Source organism: Coturnix japonica, unplaced genomic scaffold (genome assembly GCF_054131305.1).
Source record: "Coturnix japonica strain WE unplaced genomic scaffold, WE-NBRP24 Scf048, whole genome shotgun sequence".
Taxonomy (NCBI): domain Eukaryota; kingdom Metazoa; phylum Chordata; class Aves; order Galliformes; family Phasianidae; genus Coturnix; species Coturnix japonica.
The window spans coordinates 1,675,565-1,692,690 of record NW_028188951.1 but is presented as its reverse complement, the minus strand read 5'-3'; the positions used below and the strand labels follow the sequence as shown (position 1 = coordinate 1,692,690).

General features: G+C 42.6%; 1 protein-coding gene across 1 annotated transcript; it reads left to right on the top strand.

Moving 5' to 3' along the window:
• The first annotated feature begins 297 nt into the window (after positions 1-297).
• LOC146752273 (uncharacterized) lies at positions 298-8,680 on the top strand. The gene is made up of 6 exons (XM_085532106.1): positions 298-1,670; positions 5,402-6,379; positions 6,481-6,525; positions 6,630-6,656; positions 7,251-7,379; positions 8,428-8,680. Exons 2-6 carry the CDS (start codon positions 6,272-6,274, stop codon positions 8,533-8,535), a joined length of 417 nt encoding a protein of 138 aa, XP_085388232.1. The 5' UTR covers positions 298-1,670; positions 5,402-6,271; the 3' UTR covers positions 8,536-8,680.
• Positions 8,681-17,126: the final 8,446 nt, after the last annotated feature.

Below are 17,126 nucleotides of genomic sequence, written 5' to 3'. Positions count from 1 at the left end.
CAGAGCCTTCCAGAGCCCCACATTGCTATCACAAAAGCAGTTAAGTACTGAACATGGTAAAAAGAAAATGGGAAGGGAGAAAGGAGGGACCAGGGATATCTATTTCTGTGCTTTTCTTGCCTGGAATACAGAATACTCAGACCTGTCATACTTTAAATGTGTCTGTATTTGCTTAATTTTCTTGTTGCTGGTGGTGTTCCATCTCTTACAACACCATGTATTACTTAACAAGGTGCAAGCTGTTCAGCTGCTTTTCCTAGTTCATATGCTACTCAATGCAATGGGAAGAAAAGGTAACAATAGTTTATCCTCTCCAATCCTTTCCCTCCCCCCACTCTCCTTTTTATTAATTTCCCTGAGTGAGGCCATTTTAATGGCCACCAGCCCTAGGCTGCAGGACGGTCTTGAGTGCGGGGTGAAGCTCCATGGTGCCCATGAGGTATGAGATGGGATCAGGCTCAGGTGGGGGGGAAGCAGAGGGCCACCTCCTCTTGTGTCCCCTGGTTCTGTGTCCAACAGCTGCTGGGGACAGTAGATACTATCATCTACCTACTTGCTTTAGCTGAGGTTTTCTTTTGTAGTAGGGGTTGGTATGGTAAAGATTTTTCTCCCATCCCATCAAATTAGTGGAAGAAAGGAAGGTCAGTGCTTTTCTTGTGCCATTGAAGGAAATATAAAATGTGGGTTTAGGGAAAAAAATGTGAGAACCAAAGAGATGAGTGTGGAAAAAGTTCAAACTGCTCAATATTGACTGCACAGGAACCGCTTCCTTTCTCTAAAGCCACCTTCTTCCTATGGATCTTCCTATAGGAACACATTGATGGCTTGCTACCAACTTAGATAAGTCATATGGAAAGTCTACATTGAGAGGTGGCATCTGGAGAGAATTAAACCATGCAGTGAGGAAATTTAAGCAGTTATGGTGATTTCCAAAACAGTTTTGCTAAACAGGGTGACCCACAACAGCTCCAGAGTCAAACAAACCTGAAAGAGCCATAGATATACAACAGAGTGAAAGTGTCTTCTAAGGAGCCTTCAAAGTCCCCACGTGAACTTTTGTAACAGTGGATGTAAGACACTGAATGAAACAAGAAATCCTGACTTAGCATAGCTGGAATTCTAAGGCTACAGTGTGGCAAAGCACCAAATCTCTGGAAAGAATATGAAGCTCCACTTGAGTTATTAAAAAAGGGATAATTTGGGATTATGAAGAGAATGGTTTGGAGAAGCAAGAATCTTGCAGCCGGGGCTGTCCTTGCTGTCCTGCTGCCAGCAGCTGGTGCTTTGAGGTTGGCACCCACCTGCAGCCACATCTGCTGTAAGAACACCAGGACAACTCATCTTCATGGATTGCACTGGTCTGTTCTCCCATGTTTCAAAACATATTAATGTAAAATATTTTGCCCATAGTATAGAAAATCCTGCCAACTGCTGTGGAAGAGGGCCAGCCTATCCTTACGCAACTAGGTGTGACCCAGCAGCTGTGTTGACTTCTTTATTAAGTTGTGATTGCAGCCTTTCTATCAAGCAGACTGCAGGTGGTTTTTAAATGCTTCCAGTGTGGAAAGGAAGCTGTAATGCAGGTAGAGGGCTCCTATGCAGGCATGGAGTGAAGCCCTGTGCTAGGCATTCCTCCAAGCAAAACCCAGCTGTGGAACGTGCAAGGAAGGGTGAGTAAGATTATGATATGAGAGCTCTGCCATGTTTCTCTGTCTTGGAATGAGGATGCTGAAACTTTAAAATACAGAGATCTGGTGACATTTGTTGACTGTTCCTGCTTTCCTCTGCTTGCTGCTGGTTGTGAGATGCAATTGCCTTAAGCACCACGCCCAGCACAGCTGGCATGCTGCTCTTTGGGCTTTCTGCTTTTAGATGCCTCAGCTCTTGGTAAACACTGTTGCAGCACAGGACGCTTGGCTCCCTTTGTTAGAAAGCCCTGGAAAGTGCTGGTGGCTGTATTATTGCATGAGACATGGAAGGTTTACAGCTCTCAGCATCCTTTGTGGGTGTGCCCCAGCATGTTTGCTCCTCACTCTCACAGCTCCTGAGCATCATGTGTTGTTTTGGTTAGTTAATTTCAACAGTTTCAAATTAATTGAGGAATAGAGGTTCATTTGCCCGCAGGAGCTAATGTGTGTCCTGAGGGCATCCCAGAGTTGAGTGTGTGGCTCTCAGGAGATGCTGCTGCCTCCCTCCAGCTGATACTTTGAAGTGTTCCCTGAGTTCATCTGGGCTTTTACATCTCTTTGTCATAGGTAATCTTGGTATTACTAAAGCAGGGTTTGCACTTTCACTGGGGAATTGAAATGACCTCGATTTAGCTTTTGTTTTCTCCAACAGCAATATGTCATCATTATAAAAAGAAAGGGGAAAAAACCACCTCCAAAGCAGCTCGTCTCTGGAAAATGAAACTGTTCATTGCATCTTTTCATTTGTGGTCTTTGCAAGATCTTACATCTTGATCAGCGTGCACAGCAAATGTAAAATACGCTCATGTGTTATCTTAGTGTTTTACATTTACAAGGAATCTTCTATTCACATAAAAAAAGAATTACCAAACCAACTCCTCCCCATGTCCCCTGCACAGGGTTTCTTGGAAACACTACAGTGGGCTACAAATTCTCTCATGAGAATTCAAAAGGTCTGGAGGTTGATGAATGTCAAGCTGAAATATTAGTGTGAAATTGGTGATCCGTGTGGTGTTTCCAGTCAATCTACCCACCCTCAAAAGAGGTGCATCAGAAGAGAATATACCCCAAGGTATCTGTGCATCAACAAGAGGCTTACCACTCTGGTTTCCCAATGGTGATGTAGGAGATGTCTTTATGGGTTAACGCACCTTTGACCTCAGTTCTTCTTTCGGTTTGAATTTTGAAGCCAGAAAGCTTCAAAGGAAAAACAAAAAGCTTCATAAAGGCCAGACTTAACTGTGGTGGCTCTCCCTTTTGGCTATGGGCCATCTGAGGGTTACAGTCTGTGGTTCCTCGCAGGGAAGTGGTCTCAATAGTCACCTTTCTGCTTACTGCTGTTTGAGGTTAGCGTTCTGGCTACCGCTTTCTTCCCATATTTCTCTCTTTCTTTCTTTTTTCATTTATTTTGCAAAACAATCTGAATTTTCTCTCTGCTTTTTATTTTTCTGTATCAATTAAAGAGAAATTAAAGGGTAGGAACAGTGGGAGATCAGCCACCAAGACAACAAGTAAACTGCTGACTGCATTTAACATTCAAATGACAATATGTATATGAAAATTCATTGCCATAGCTGAAGAACTTTAAAATATCAAAGCAAAATAAGAAATGGAAAGTAATGCATGGAAAATTGTGTCTAGCAAACCTTGTCCTTTTGCTGGGATGGCAGCAAATATTAATTACCAGGTGTCATGAGTTTGGCTAGAACAGAGTTTGATGTTTGTTTGTCTTTTCATAGAGGCACATACGATGCCGTGTTTTGGATTTCTGATGAAAACGGTGGTGAGACTGCACAAGGACCGGGGAGGGGACACAGCCAGGACAGCTGTTCCAGAGTGACCACAGAGCTATTCATGAAGTGTCATGAGTGTCATGCTCAGCAGTAAAAGCTGGGGAAAGAAGAAGGGAGGAAGGATGTCTGGAGCAATGCCATCACTGTTAATTGTGATGAGCCCTGCTTTCCTGGCAATGAATATCTTTCAGTTGATAGGAAGCAGCACATGAATTCTTTGTTCTGCTTTGCTTGCACGCACAGCTTTTGCTTTACCTAAAACCCAGCAAGCTGTCTTTATCTTGACCTATAAACTCTCTAATTCTCTTCCCCCATCCCAACTGGGCAGTGAGTTAGAGGCTGCGCAGTGCAGAGCTGCTGCTGGGTTAAACCACAGCACCACAGACTTCACAGCACTTGAGCTCTCTCAAGAGAAGCCACCATCAGTACCAGCCACTCGTGTGCCCAGTCCACTATGGCTACAGTCATGACATGCAAAGATCTTTCTATGCCAGGTCAATCCCAGTGATTTCTGACTCACTGCAGCTACAGCTTCCCTGGTGACCTGTTTTCCCTGGAGCACCAGCAGCATGATCCAGATCTCAATAAGCAATCAGATGGGGAGATGTAGAGATGCAGAGATAGCGCTGGCACTGCTACCAGCTGTGGACTGCAAGGAGAATAAGTTTGGCTAGCAGCTCCAGAGTAGTCCTGGAGTTCAGTGTGATTTAGAGGGAATTACAGTTTTCCTCTCAGTTCAAAATTAGCAGTTCTCTTATGTGGCCACACTACTCAGTATGGCTGAATTATGGCCTTTTTTCATAGATGAAGTCTGACCTGAGAGCAAATCCAAAAAGAATATAGTTGAGTTCCCCACCATGTGAAACGTTCAAGAATAGAAGGTGCATTAGCTTTAGTGAAATGTGCATGAAGAAATTCCTAGATTTTGTCCTTAAACTTCTGCTGTATTAAGGAGATGGATCCCAGATGTCTCCTCTCATTTCCTGGAGTTTTCATTTTGACCCAGCAGCACACACACACACACACACACACGCCTTGTCCTCCTGCACTCTGGGCCTGGGAAGAAGCTGTCTTATCAGTTGGCTGTTTAGCAAACGTAATTACAACTGATGGAGGGAAAGGTCTTAATTATATATCTTGCATATCGTGTATGACACCAATGATTTTCGCTTACGGGGCATGGCAGCTGTATTGCAATATTGTTCCTCAGGCAAAGAGCCTCATCAGTGGGCCCTGCAAAGTGTACCAGCTTTGTAAAATCCTTCCCAATACTGAATGTATCCTCTACAGGAAAAAATGTGATTTCTAATGGATGCATTTTCCTTAAAACCGAGAAGCAGTAGCAATACTTGGCTGTTAGGAGACCTCACTCCTCACCCTGTTCTCCCCATATCCCTTGCACAGCTTTGCCTTAATCAGAGATGCTTGTGAATTCTGCCCTTGAAACTATGAAAAATAGTGTTTCCAGCCATCTGAGATACTAAAGATCCCAGAAATATTATGCAGTGTTTATTTTGCATTGAGCTTTATGCGTTGAACCAATTGTTCCCATTCTTGCCATGGGGTTTCACTGGCCAAAGAACCAGAGAGCAGCATGCCCATTGCCTGAAGGAAAGCCTAACCCTGCTCAAACAGCCCGTTGCCTTGCAGTACCCCATGTACACCCTCTGTTCCTGCAGTATACTTTTGTGCAACAAGTAGAGCACTGCCAGATTTAATGCATTTTCTAGGCAATCCCCAGATCCGCTTGAAAGCTGGAGCTGCCAAGCGGGATGTATACTTTTCACCTTTCACCACCTAAGGTTGAACATCAAAGCAAGGCAGTGGGGTTGGGAAGAGGCATGGAGACAGTAACTGGTTTTAGTATTTATTTCCTTTCTTTTTTCTTTTTTTCTCCTTTTATTTTTTTGCCCATTCCAGGATATTTTCCAGAGAAAGCGGCACTCATCTTTCAGCCCAACTGAGCAGCTCAAGGCTGAGGCTTTTGGAGAAGATGGAAGTGTAATAGGAGGGAGGTTTTACAACCAGAACCACAAATAAGAAGAAAATCGAAGGGCTGCCATACACTCTTGGGATAAGAAGACCCCTGCAGCCACAGAAAGTTCTAGGAGTCATCCAGCCGGGTTTGAAGACTGAAAGTCTCAAATCTGTCACCTCTTTCTGCTTAAAAGGAAAAGGGAAAGAGGCAGCACATCAGTGCATAGGTGGACCCTGTTAAGGGCTGTCAGATATAGCAGCTGATATTTGGAATGACAGCTTCTGCAGGCATTGCTGCACAGCTCCAGTGGTTCCTCTGTCTGGCTGACAAATTCCTGCAGCATTAGCAGCTTCCTTTGGGACAGTCCTGCCTTGAACTCTGGAGAGAGCCAACTTGCAGGCTGCCCATTTTTCTCAGGAACACTGGCAATGCGGAACATTGTTGTTTCTTTGCTTTCATGGAACCACGATTTACATAAATACAAGAGGCAAAAGCCACATCTGAGGAAAAAAATGCTTTCGTAGATTTTTAACCATTGTTTCCTGTTGGGGTGTGATATCACTGTGTTCAAATTTATCACTTCTGAGGAGCATTGGTGAATTTCCACAGTACTAAAGAACAGTCACTAACAGTAGGTGACTCAATTCCACGTTTGACTTTTCTAAAATGCAGTCCAAGCTAATGGGAAAAAAAGGTGGGCACCTGGTATCACTTTTATAATTGGGTTTTTCCATGAGAATGGGAATTTTGTGAAGACTTGATTAAAAGGAGTGGCCTCCTGTTCTCCTGCCACCCATCAGTCTGACTTGCACATGAATGCCAGCATGCTGTCATACATTCTCCTCTCTTGTGTGCTGCTCTCTGTGCAAGCACAGAATTGCCAAGTCAGCGAAATTATCCGCAATACAAGGAGTCTGCTTGTAAGTAGCTGCTAAACACCTTCATTCTGCAAAGACTTGTGCTTGCAGAGCATGTGATAATACATACTGATTTCTCTCTTGTTATCTTTTTTTTTTTTCAGAACAAAACTCAAGGATGTTGCCCATGTAGGGAGACAGCTGCCATTGTGAGTACATTGGATTTGAGAATATCATGAAGCTAAATGAAAATGTATCTGCATGCTGAATGCTAGCAGTGCAGAATTGTAATGCTCACTCTTTTCATTTTCAGCCTTGTTCATGTCTTCCCATCCCTGAGGTAAGTCTGGTTTCTAAGCTACTGTATGTGTCTAATACAGTACCAACTGTGGTTACCACTGGATTTAGTTATTCTCTTTCCTCTTATTTACTTCTGCTTTCATTAATTGGGACAGTATTTAACACACTGGCTGTGGCTGAGCACAGAATTTGCTGGATAGTGGTGGGGAAGCTGCCAGGTGTCCTCTCAGCATTGCTGCAGCCAGACGCAAACATCAGGCCAAAGTCCTGCGTGGGCTCACAGACCCAAAGATACGGGTGCTTGCTTTGGAAATCTCCCACAGACATTGCGCTTTGATTAGGTGCCAGAACACTTTGCAGACCTGTAGGGCAGGGACGCTGGGCACAGGTGGCAGCTCTGGGTCTCTCCCAGCCCCATTCTACTCCTGTAAGCCTCACTGCACACATTATGATTGGGTGTTTTACAGCCACACAGATTTCTTCTATCAGTTTTCAGGATAACCCAGAGCATGCCACATTGCTTTGCAGTGTGTTGCCATGTAAAGAAGTACACATTTCTTCTTGCTATAGATAAGCACCAAATGCATTCTAGCCACTTCCTTTCTCTATTTCTAATATGTTCTTCATTTAACAGCCTGGCCACGAGCTGGCATGCTTTGTGGAAGGAACTGAGCACATGTTGGAGCACAACATGACTTCAAACACAAAACTTCTTCTGCTTAATCAATCCTTCCAGATGCAACGGGATAGAAACCTCTGTGAAGTAAGCCATTTCTTGTTTTTCTATATGTCTTTGTCTTCCCTTCTGCAAGAGAAAGGGTTCTTATAGCTTGAGTATTTTGCAGCTGTTTAAGTCAAAATGTGTTTAAAATACTTTATTTGTTTGTTTGTTTTAATGCAGGAGGTAGATGTAGTAGCTGGGACTGGCATGAGGTGATAGAAAGCTGTTAACATTGGCATGGGAAACAAGGACGTGGTCTTTGTGCCACTGTGTCCTCTTTCCTTCTCCAAACCATGTTAGCATCAGCACCTTTAATCACAGAACTATGGGAAAGGGGCTTGCTTTAAATTGCTTTTTCTGTTCTTCTCAGAAGATACAACTACACTAAATTATCATAGAATCATAGAATGGTTTGAGTTACAAGGAACCTCAAGGATCATGAAGTTCCAACTCCCCTGCTGCCTGCATAATATAGGCACAATAGGCAGCGCCAATAACCTCCACATTTAATACTAGACCAGGCTGCCCAGGGCCCCATCCAACCTGACCCTGAACCCTTCAGGGATGGGGCATCCACAACCTCTCTGGGCAGCTGTTTCAGCACCTCACCACTCTCATAGTAAAGAACTTCCCCCTGGGTAATATTGATGTAGAAGTGTGGAATAAATGTGCAGAAGCAGCAAGGCAGGCAGGCAGGGACAACCTTCTTCTCTGGAGCATTAGTTCTACCTGAAGCTGCAATTTCCTCAGGGATGTTTGAGCACCGAACACTGCTCCGACCTGCGGCATCCTTGAACTTGAGATGATGCTCAGAAAGGCTCCTGGATCCACAGGGTTCTTTTCAGAGGCAGTGAAGCATCCTTTATTTACATTCTGAGTGAAACAGTGATTCAGTGAGACAGGGGAGAGAGTGATGCTGCAGCTCCTTGAAGCCAGCACTGAGCTCAGCAAAGGGAATGCTATCAGAGCCGTACAGCAGCCACAGGGCTCTGCTCTCTCCCAGCTCTGCACCCTGCTGTTTCATCTAAGTACTTCATCTCTTTGTGTACAACCTTTCATAACCCAGATATTATTTTTCCTTGTACCACAGAGTCTGACACGTGGAAAAAAATGCGAGTACAAGACCAAGGGAACCGTGAGGACATTTCTGGAAAAAATCCTGAAAACCTATCAGGAAATCCATAAATCTAGAATTTAATTGTTTTAAAGAAAAGTTAAATAAGGTGAAATTCCGCAATAAATAGAGGGGAGGGAAATATTATTTATTGTATTTATTGCCCATCTGAAAATTCAAAGGTAGAAATAACAACTGTTAAAATCAATAAAGCTGCTTATGCGAGCAACAGCGGTATTCAGGAGTCTTCGTTTTAAGTGTTTCATACTTGGTCAAAGGTTTGAACATCTGAGTTTGTGTCAGAGGGTTTTGCAGTGCTTCTGCAAAGCTCCAGTACAACTATTTAATTCACGTGTGATAGAACAGCAAAATGCATTTGTGTTTCTGATGAACTTGAGCTGGTGCCCATTTCCCTCCCTGTCCCAAGTACTTCATTGTTGCAGAACTCCAAGGCTTCCATTTGTGCATGTTAATGTTCTCATGAGCCATTTTTATTTCATTCTAATCATTGTATAGCATCCAAAATATTTGAGGACTTCTGATGTTAACAGAAGTTCTGTGCTTTCTTTTCACATCAGTTTTACTATTAGATATGATCTATGCACCATGAGTAAGCAGCTTATCTTCTTTCTGGCAATGCTGCAGTCTTTCCTGCCCATATCTGCTTCATTATTTCATTCAAGCAGTGAAGAACTTGTGAATATCTTAACATACAAAGCAAGAGGATTACCTATGGTGAATCACAAGCTCTTAATGGGCTCACGTGTTTGTTTGGAACTTGTGGCTCGGTGTTTCTTTCTCAGGACATACTTAGTGCTGGCTTTGGAGATCTTTCTAACATCATGAGCTCAGATATGCTTCTCCACCACCCAGCTCAACCAAATTGAGGCCAAAAGGTAAATCAATGTCCAGTCAAAACATTTCTGCAGTATGGCAATGGGAAACTCTCACAAAGAATTTAAAAAGCCAAGCCAAAATATCAGAAGATGCAGAATGCCTACTCCGGCTCAGCTCCTCTCTGCTCCAAGTTCAGATGCCTGCAGGCCTCTTCTCCCACTCTTTCTCATTTGGTTTGTGACAGAGATGTGAAACTGCCAGATAAAAACAAAAGAAAACAGATCAATTGAGGTACTTAATTACTGTAACAAATAGCTTTTTCTGTTATCTCAATGATCTCTGTCTGACAGCTCTCTAGCAGGCTGTGTTGTACTACTCTCTCTGATAGAAAGGAAGTGACATGGGGACAGCGGAGGTGAAGAGGGTCAGGGGTTTGATATACAAGATTTGCAAGATAAATTACATTGTGGAATAGTTTTACAATGGGAAATCAATAATCAACCCTGATTTTAGGAATGAACCCTTCATCCAATTAACAGTTCAAACCCGTCCAGGTGCCCATAGCAAAGAGCATGCTCATTTTTGAACATGTGCAGATCAGTGTTTGCCTTGCTTCCATGTCTCACTATCAGTTTCCAGTTTGATTTAGGATTTCTGAGACAGAAGCCCTAGAATCCTGAGGATCCAGGAGCAGGAGTGCCTGCCTTATCTGTGCACATACTACATCTTCCTTCTGGCATCTCTGTCTTACTAGAGTTAACTGTTGGCAATGTACAAACCAATTCCTTACTCCAGACTGCCAAAACCTGTTTTGAAAGCACTTAATTCTCCTGCAAGGAGTAATCCTGCAGTCCCATGATACCAGTCAGTGCACAACACTTTCTTCGAAAGGTTTTGTTGTTGACAGCAGTCAGCCAGATACCCATTCACAAGATCCACAGTGCCATGGCTGTAATTTCTGCCTTAATTTGGGTATTCATGTAGTAGCATGGTTGTTTCAAAACTTCTGTGCTGTCTTCAGTGTCCTACCCTCTACAGAGCACCACGATCTGCTGCCAGACAAGTCCAAGACACTAGCAGTGTCAAAGACCTAATAAGCTGTCTCCAATGGCAAAACATAGGAGAACATAGCTTTAGAAGGTACTTTTGGGGAGGCTTGATCTAAGCCTCTTGCACCCCTGTAGGAACAAGTCCAGTATATGTAGTAGCATGGGAAGGAGGGGCACTGGGCTGCCATTCAAGGGCTTACCTGCAATAGATTACATAGCATTTAAAAGCAGTTTTGTGTATTTGTATGATTTGTTTTCTCAATTTAGAATGGAAGATTCCCAGGGGTTTTATATGCATCTCCCATGGAAACAACATAGTCACTGTCTACAAAGTACAGCATCTTCATGGACATGTGCTCCAGGCTGTAAGCTGCACAACACGAGTCAGTTCAAACCACAGTCTTTTGTCTGACACAAACATCTGCAGGTACTCCTGAATGCTCATAGTACTATTCAGAGATAATAGATAAATAGTGTTCCTGTTGGGGCACAGAATGGTCTATAGTTCAGCATCTGCATGGCTCAGCACCCAAAGGGATGGAAGGGCTGGAAAGAGAGGCCAAATGCTTCCATAACTCAACACCTGGACTGACACAATGGCTTTTCTTCCTGATTCAAATATTGCCCTTAAAAATTGAAGATGTTTACAAATGAGTAATGGGTCTGAATTATTTCCACTATCTTGAATCTAGCAGTGTAGTAATACATGAGAAAACAGTTGGACTGGGTGATCTTGTAGGTCCTTTCCAACCTTGTGATCCTATGAACATTCAACACTTACACTAGGCTACAGTGTAGAATAAAGTGACAGCAAATAAGAAAGTATTAAAAAAGATCTGTGTAAAATATATGTGAGATTCCTTTTTAGTCATATCAGAATCATAGTCCTCATTGAGAAGCTTCACAAGAAAACAGATGTCTTAGATTTATTTACTGCATTCATATCTTTGGCTTTTCTTCTGATAACTTTCAGAGTGAATAACTATTTTCCAGGAGTAATAGGTCAATGAAATGCCCAGGAGTGAGGGGAGTTTCCCCTGACTCCCCACAAAACTGGAATTGTAAAATAGCAAAGGAAGAGGCAAATCATGACTTAAGAGATGCAGATAATGATCAGCCTACTTCTGACTTTGCGAGCAGCCTGTGGGAGAGATTTTCTGTATGACACCGACTTCAGGCAGGATATCAATCAGCCATTTAGATACATAACTGTTCCATAGTAGAAAAAGTGTCTCAGCCTCATTGTTCTGCTCTCCTATACATTTGACATCACAATACTTAGTAAAATGCAAGAGAAAGGAAAACACAAAGACCTAAAACATTCCTGTTGATACAGAGTATTTTTGCCATACATGTCGCAATATTGCGATTAGAAATAAAGACTGTGGTGTTTGCAAGAGAGGAAAAGTGCAAAAATGCATTTGATCGTCATGAACTACTTAGAGGCCCAAACCCCTAAAGACCAGGAGCTCTGGTGAATCTCGGGATATTTTATGCTTGTCTTTGAGGCAATCCTTGGACAGATTGGGAGAGCAGGAGATTCTAATGACTGCTGTGTATTATGTCCTCTATCAGCTGTCTCCGAGAAAGGTCCAGGAGCTGGAAAGGTCTTTGACACAAGGACAACCTTGCTGTGGGGAACTTGGAACCAGAGTTTCCCAAGTAGTTAACTGAGAAATCCCCTCGCATGAAAGGAAACTACCAGCAAAGTGGAGCAGTGTGGGTGAAACGGGGGCAAGAGCTGCATGTGCATTGCAGGAATGCACTGCTGCCAGCCTCACGGATGCAGACAGTAGGGCAATGATTTTATCTGGTACTTACTTGATACAAGGATTTAAGAAATGCCTCTGTTCTTCATTAAGGAATGAAGAATGCCTCTATTTGAATGTATGAGGGATGCACCTTCAGGTGTTCAGTAGAACTACACTAAAGCCCTGTCTGGCAGGTTTTTGGTGTTAGAAATGTTTTATAATAGTGACATGTCCTATCAGAGATAATTTTCTTAAACACAGATAGCTTCAGCAATTGTGTAGTTCTTCAGGTGTAAAGGACCAACAAAAAATAGCCCTTGGTTTTCCATCTGTAAGAAGAGCACGACTACACTTCCATGGGTGCTCTCAGCTAAGTAAGTTGAAGCACAATGTGAAATTTCTCTTGTCAATTTTTGTGCCCACAATGCCCAGTTTTAAGTGAATTGTTTAGAGGTACCTTTTCAATCAACTCCACGATGTCACTTGTAGCGACATGTTTAATCCTCTTAACATATATGAAAGAAAACCTGGCATAACTGTCACTCTTTAGAAATATCGTCTGATCAATGAGTTCTTAATGTGTTCTAATAGAACATTTTTCATATCCTTTAAAGAGCGAAACACTGCCACATAGTTCTATGGTTGGCACTCTTCTAGCTCCGTTACTAAATGAAATTCAATTATTGCCATGTGTTGGTATTATTTCCTGCTTTTGTTGATATGGATCTACAATCATCCCTACCAAAGTTCCTGATCAATCTTTATTGAAAATGTTTGGAAGACCATTTACTGCAGATTAATACATGTGCATTAGAGTGACCAAAACCCATACTCGGAGAATAACAACTTCATCCTACCATATACTCTTTCCCAAAAAGGACCATTCAGCCCCGTAATTTGGCCACATTTATAACAAAGAACCCACACAGACATCAGTAAAGTTTATCTAAAAGTCTACCAAGACAGAAATCAATTCCAGAAGCAGCATCAAATCACAAAAATATTTTAACAGTAAAAAGAAACAGCCTTGAGAAAGTCTTCACCTCAGTGCTTTTCTGCCTGTGTTTGTGTTTTACCATGTGCTGTCCTAACAACACGAGGCATGTTCACCACTGTACACCTGGCTTGAGGTCTAGCCTTGTTATTTGTAGTTTATCTTTGTTCAGTCCCAGGCTTTCAAGATTTTCTGAATCAGACCATGCAAACTTTCTCATCCCAACAAGTCATACAAACACAACAATGATATGCAGGTGTGGTGTAATCAGATTGTTTAATAACTCAGATGTGCAGATTATAGATAATGATTAATTATGTGTAGCTTTCTTTTACAAGTTTCAAAACCATATATCAAACCTGACAGATAACCACATGATCGGTGGTTCGGTAAGCAAACTTAGATTAGGAAAGCTCCCTTCTCCTGCTTATAATACCTTTCATAGAATAGTCCAAAAATCAGTGTAAGAGAATCAACTCATGCATGTGGAAACTTGTGCATGTCTCCAAACATCTACTTCCAGATCCCAAACACAATCCATGATAGAGCTTTAGGAATCAGCCCTACGGTGCCTAATAAGTCGTCTTTTCTCACAGGCTTTAAATTCATTGCAACACATCACTGATGTGTGGCCCAGTCTCCATTGCATCTTTATGGGTGCTATCAGCCACAGGTATGGAGGGGATGTTCTTCAGGATGCAGCCCAGCTGCATTTGAAAGGTAGTAGTTGTACAGACAGAAAACCTGAATGCATCTAAGAAGTCACAATGTCTTGGAACAACAAGGAAAATGTGCAAAATAGATATGACAAATCCAAAAGCCAAACCAAGCAGGACTACATGATGCAACTGCATAATGCAATAGATCCTCCTGGAAACTGTGCTACAGCACATGGAAGGCAGGAAGGTGATATGAGACAGTGAGCACACCTGCACCTATGGCAAGTCCTGCCTCATTGACCCAGTGGCCTGCTTTGTTGGTATAATTGCATCAGTGGACAAACGAAGAGCCACTGATGTCATCTGTCTGGACTCCAGCAAGGCCTTTGTCATGGTTCTCCATAATATCCTTCTCTCTAAAACGGATATAGGTGGCTTATGAGGGAGGAATGTTTAGTGCTTGAGCAGTGGGCCCAGGAGAACCAACTTCATGAAGCTCAACAAAGCCAAATGCAGGATTTTACACCTGGATCGTGTCCATCTCCACTATCAATACAAGCTGACGGATGAGAGGATTGAGCACAGACTTGTAGAAAAGGACTTAGTGGTACTTGGTGGATGGCAAGCTGGACATGAGCCAGCAGTTGTGCCCTCCCAGTCTAGAAAGCCAGCTGTATCCTGGGCTGCATCAAAAGAAGCATGGCTGCCTACTCAGCTAGTGAGAGCTCAACTACAGCGCTGTGTGCAGATATGGAGTTCTCAGTACAGGGAAGAGACAGACCTGTTGGAGCATGTCCAGAAGAGGGACACAAAAGCAATCCAAGGGATGGAACACCTCCCCTGTGATGACAGGCTGAGAGCAGGGTGTGTTCAGCCTGGAGAAGGCTCCAGGAAGACCTGAGAGCAGCCCTAGAGTGTCTTAAAGGGGGCTACGAGAAGGAAGGGGACAGATTCTTTAGCAGAGTCTGCTGGTATAGAATGAGGGGGAAATGGTCCCAAACTAAAATAGGGGAAATTTGGATAGGTTATGAGACAAAAGATTTTTTATGATAGGGGCACAGGTTGCACAGAGAGGTAGTGGCTCTGATCTAGGTGTTCCTGTTCACTGCAGTTGGGAGTTGGACTAGATGGCCTTTAAAGGTCCCTTCCAACTCAAACAACCCTATGATTCTATGAACTATAAATTACTGTGTCACATAGCAGCTGTTGGCACAGTACAGCGAGTTTGCACTGGTTCACAGACCTGGGATGAACTGAAGGGCTACTGGAATGTGTGCTGGAGACTGCAGAGTTTAATGAAACTGTGCAATGGACCTGGCATACCCTGGGGCCAGACATGGCAGTTTACTTTTACAGGATGTTTGCTGTTGATTCCAAGGAAACCTATCTCCCTGAAAGCTACAAATTAAACATCAAACTATCTAGATCCAAATCTAACTACTGAACTGCCAGCAGTTATCTCACAATGGGCTGTTTTCACTAGCAGCAGAGCAGGATACTGTAGATAGGTTTACAAAAAAAACCTGCCATGCCATGTTAGGTTTATTAGTGGTGCTTATTAAAGCAAAGTAAATGCATGTACACTTAATGCTATGAATTCAGGAGTGAATTTCAAATAGGGTTAAGTTTTGGCTTGCAAAAGGCTTCCTGCTAGTCAGGCCGGGCTGGCAGGGAGCATGATGTGGGTGAGTCCTGATAGCAATAGGTAATATTAGCTTCAAGATTTACAGAGAGAAGTTGTGAATGTGAGCACTCAGGAGTGTAAAAAAGTTATTTTTAGGCCATTCTAAGGGTATTTGTTGCTGTTCTGCAAGCAATGATTATTGTTACTTATTTCTACAAATGATTTCCCTGATTTGGTAACTGAAAGATACGTGTATGTAAATACATATACAGGTTAATAAGCACATTTACAAGCCTCACGCACATACATATCCAAACACATCCCCTTTATTAGGCTGCAGAATTCTCATTGTTAAAAAATGAACCCTGCAGATAATACACGACGTCCCTCTTGTGACCAAAGGATGCTATAGCAGCTCCTGGAAGTTCAAATAAGACACCCAAACCCAGGACCAACAAAGAAAAAATGCCAACGAGATACGCTTAAACATCAGATCCCTGCAGGGCAAAGAAACAGTTAATTTACAGCTCTGTATTTTGTTGTTGCTGTTGTTTAGTGGCTGTTTACTCCATTTGTATAGCACAGAAAGAAGAATTAATAGAAACATTACTCTGAAAAGCAGCATTGCAAATATGAATGAAAAGGAAAGATAAAGTTGATGAAGATAAAGGTTATTTTATCTACACCTGAATCCTAGACCTGAAAGACAAAATCTGAGGAGGGTGGAGGAAATCTGTGAAAAGCCTTTCTGGGTTTTATCTTTATCATAGTTTTCCTTCCTGGCAGAGGAACCCTTTCTTGGTATTTCATACATTCCTCATGACTTTTAGTTCCATCTGTGCCTTGGCTTTCCCTCTCCTCTCTCTGTACATCCAGATGGTAACCCTGCATTCTTCTCAGGCCATGCATCTCTTCTTCCACTGTCCGTACATTTCCTTCTCATCCCTCACTGTGACCAGCAGGTCCTTGTTCAGCCATGCTGGATTCCTGCTTTCTCCACTTGATTTCTTATGCTGCGGAATGGAGAGCTGTTACACTCTCAGAAAGGCGTCCTTAAAGAGCTGCCAGCTCTGTTCCATTCCTTTGTCCCTAAGAACAGTTTCCCAGAGGATCTCATCCAATAATTCCTTTAATAGCTGGAACTTCGCTCTCCTGAAGCTCAGGGTCCTGACTGTCCTCTTTGCCAGGCCAGTATTCCTCTATTCATAGATTTCTGGTGCCCTGTTTGCAGTATAGCGGATACTTTTATACCCATTATCAGCTTTATCTGAAAGACAGGTTTAAGCAGTATATGTATTAAAAAATAAGAATATATGTGCTTCAATTGCTCAAAGCATAAAAGGGTAGAATTATAACATGGTTATAATGGTTGCTAATGATTCATGCTTATGTATGTAAATAAGCAAATGCCTTTGTTTTTATTTCGGATTGAATGTGGAAACATTTACAGAGCTTGGTTAAGTTCTGCTCCTGAGGCAGTGTGTCTCTCACTGCCTGCCTGTGAAGCAGCTGGTGTCCTGTAGGAGCTCACAAGCCCCACAGCAAGCATGACATACTAACCTACTTTTTGACCACGATTGCCAGTTGCTACTTCAGCCTGCTCAGTTCAGTTTTAAATCGTTAGAACTGCATTGCTTGATTGTATGAAGCTTGAGTATTTGGGTTTTAAGGGGAGGATGGCAGTGAAGTAGCTGCTTCCAGTGCATGAGTCTTCCTAAAGTTAAGTGTTTCAAACCAAGAGCAATAAAGTAGTGCTTATTT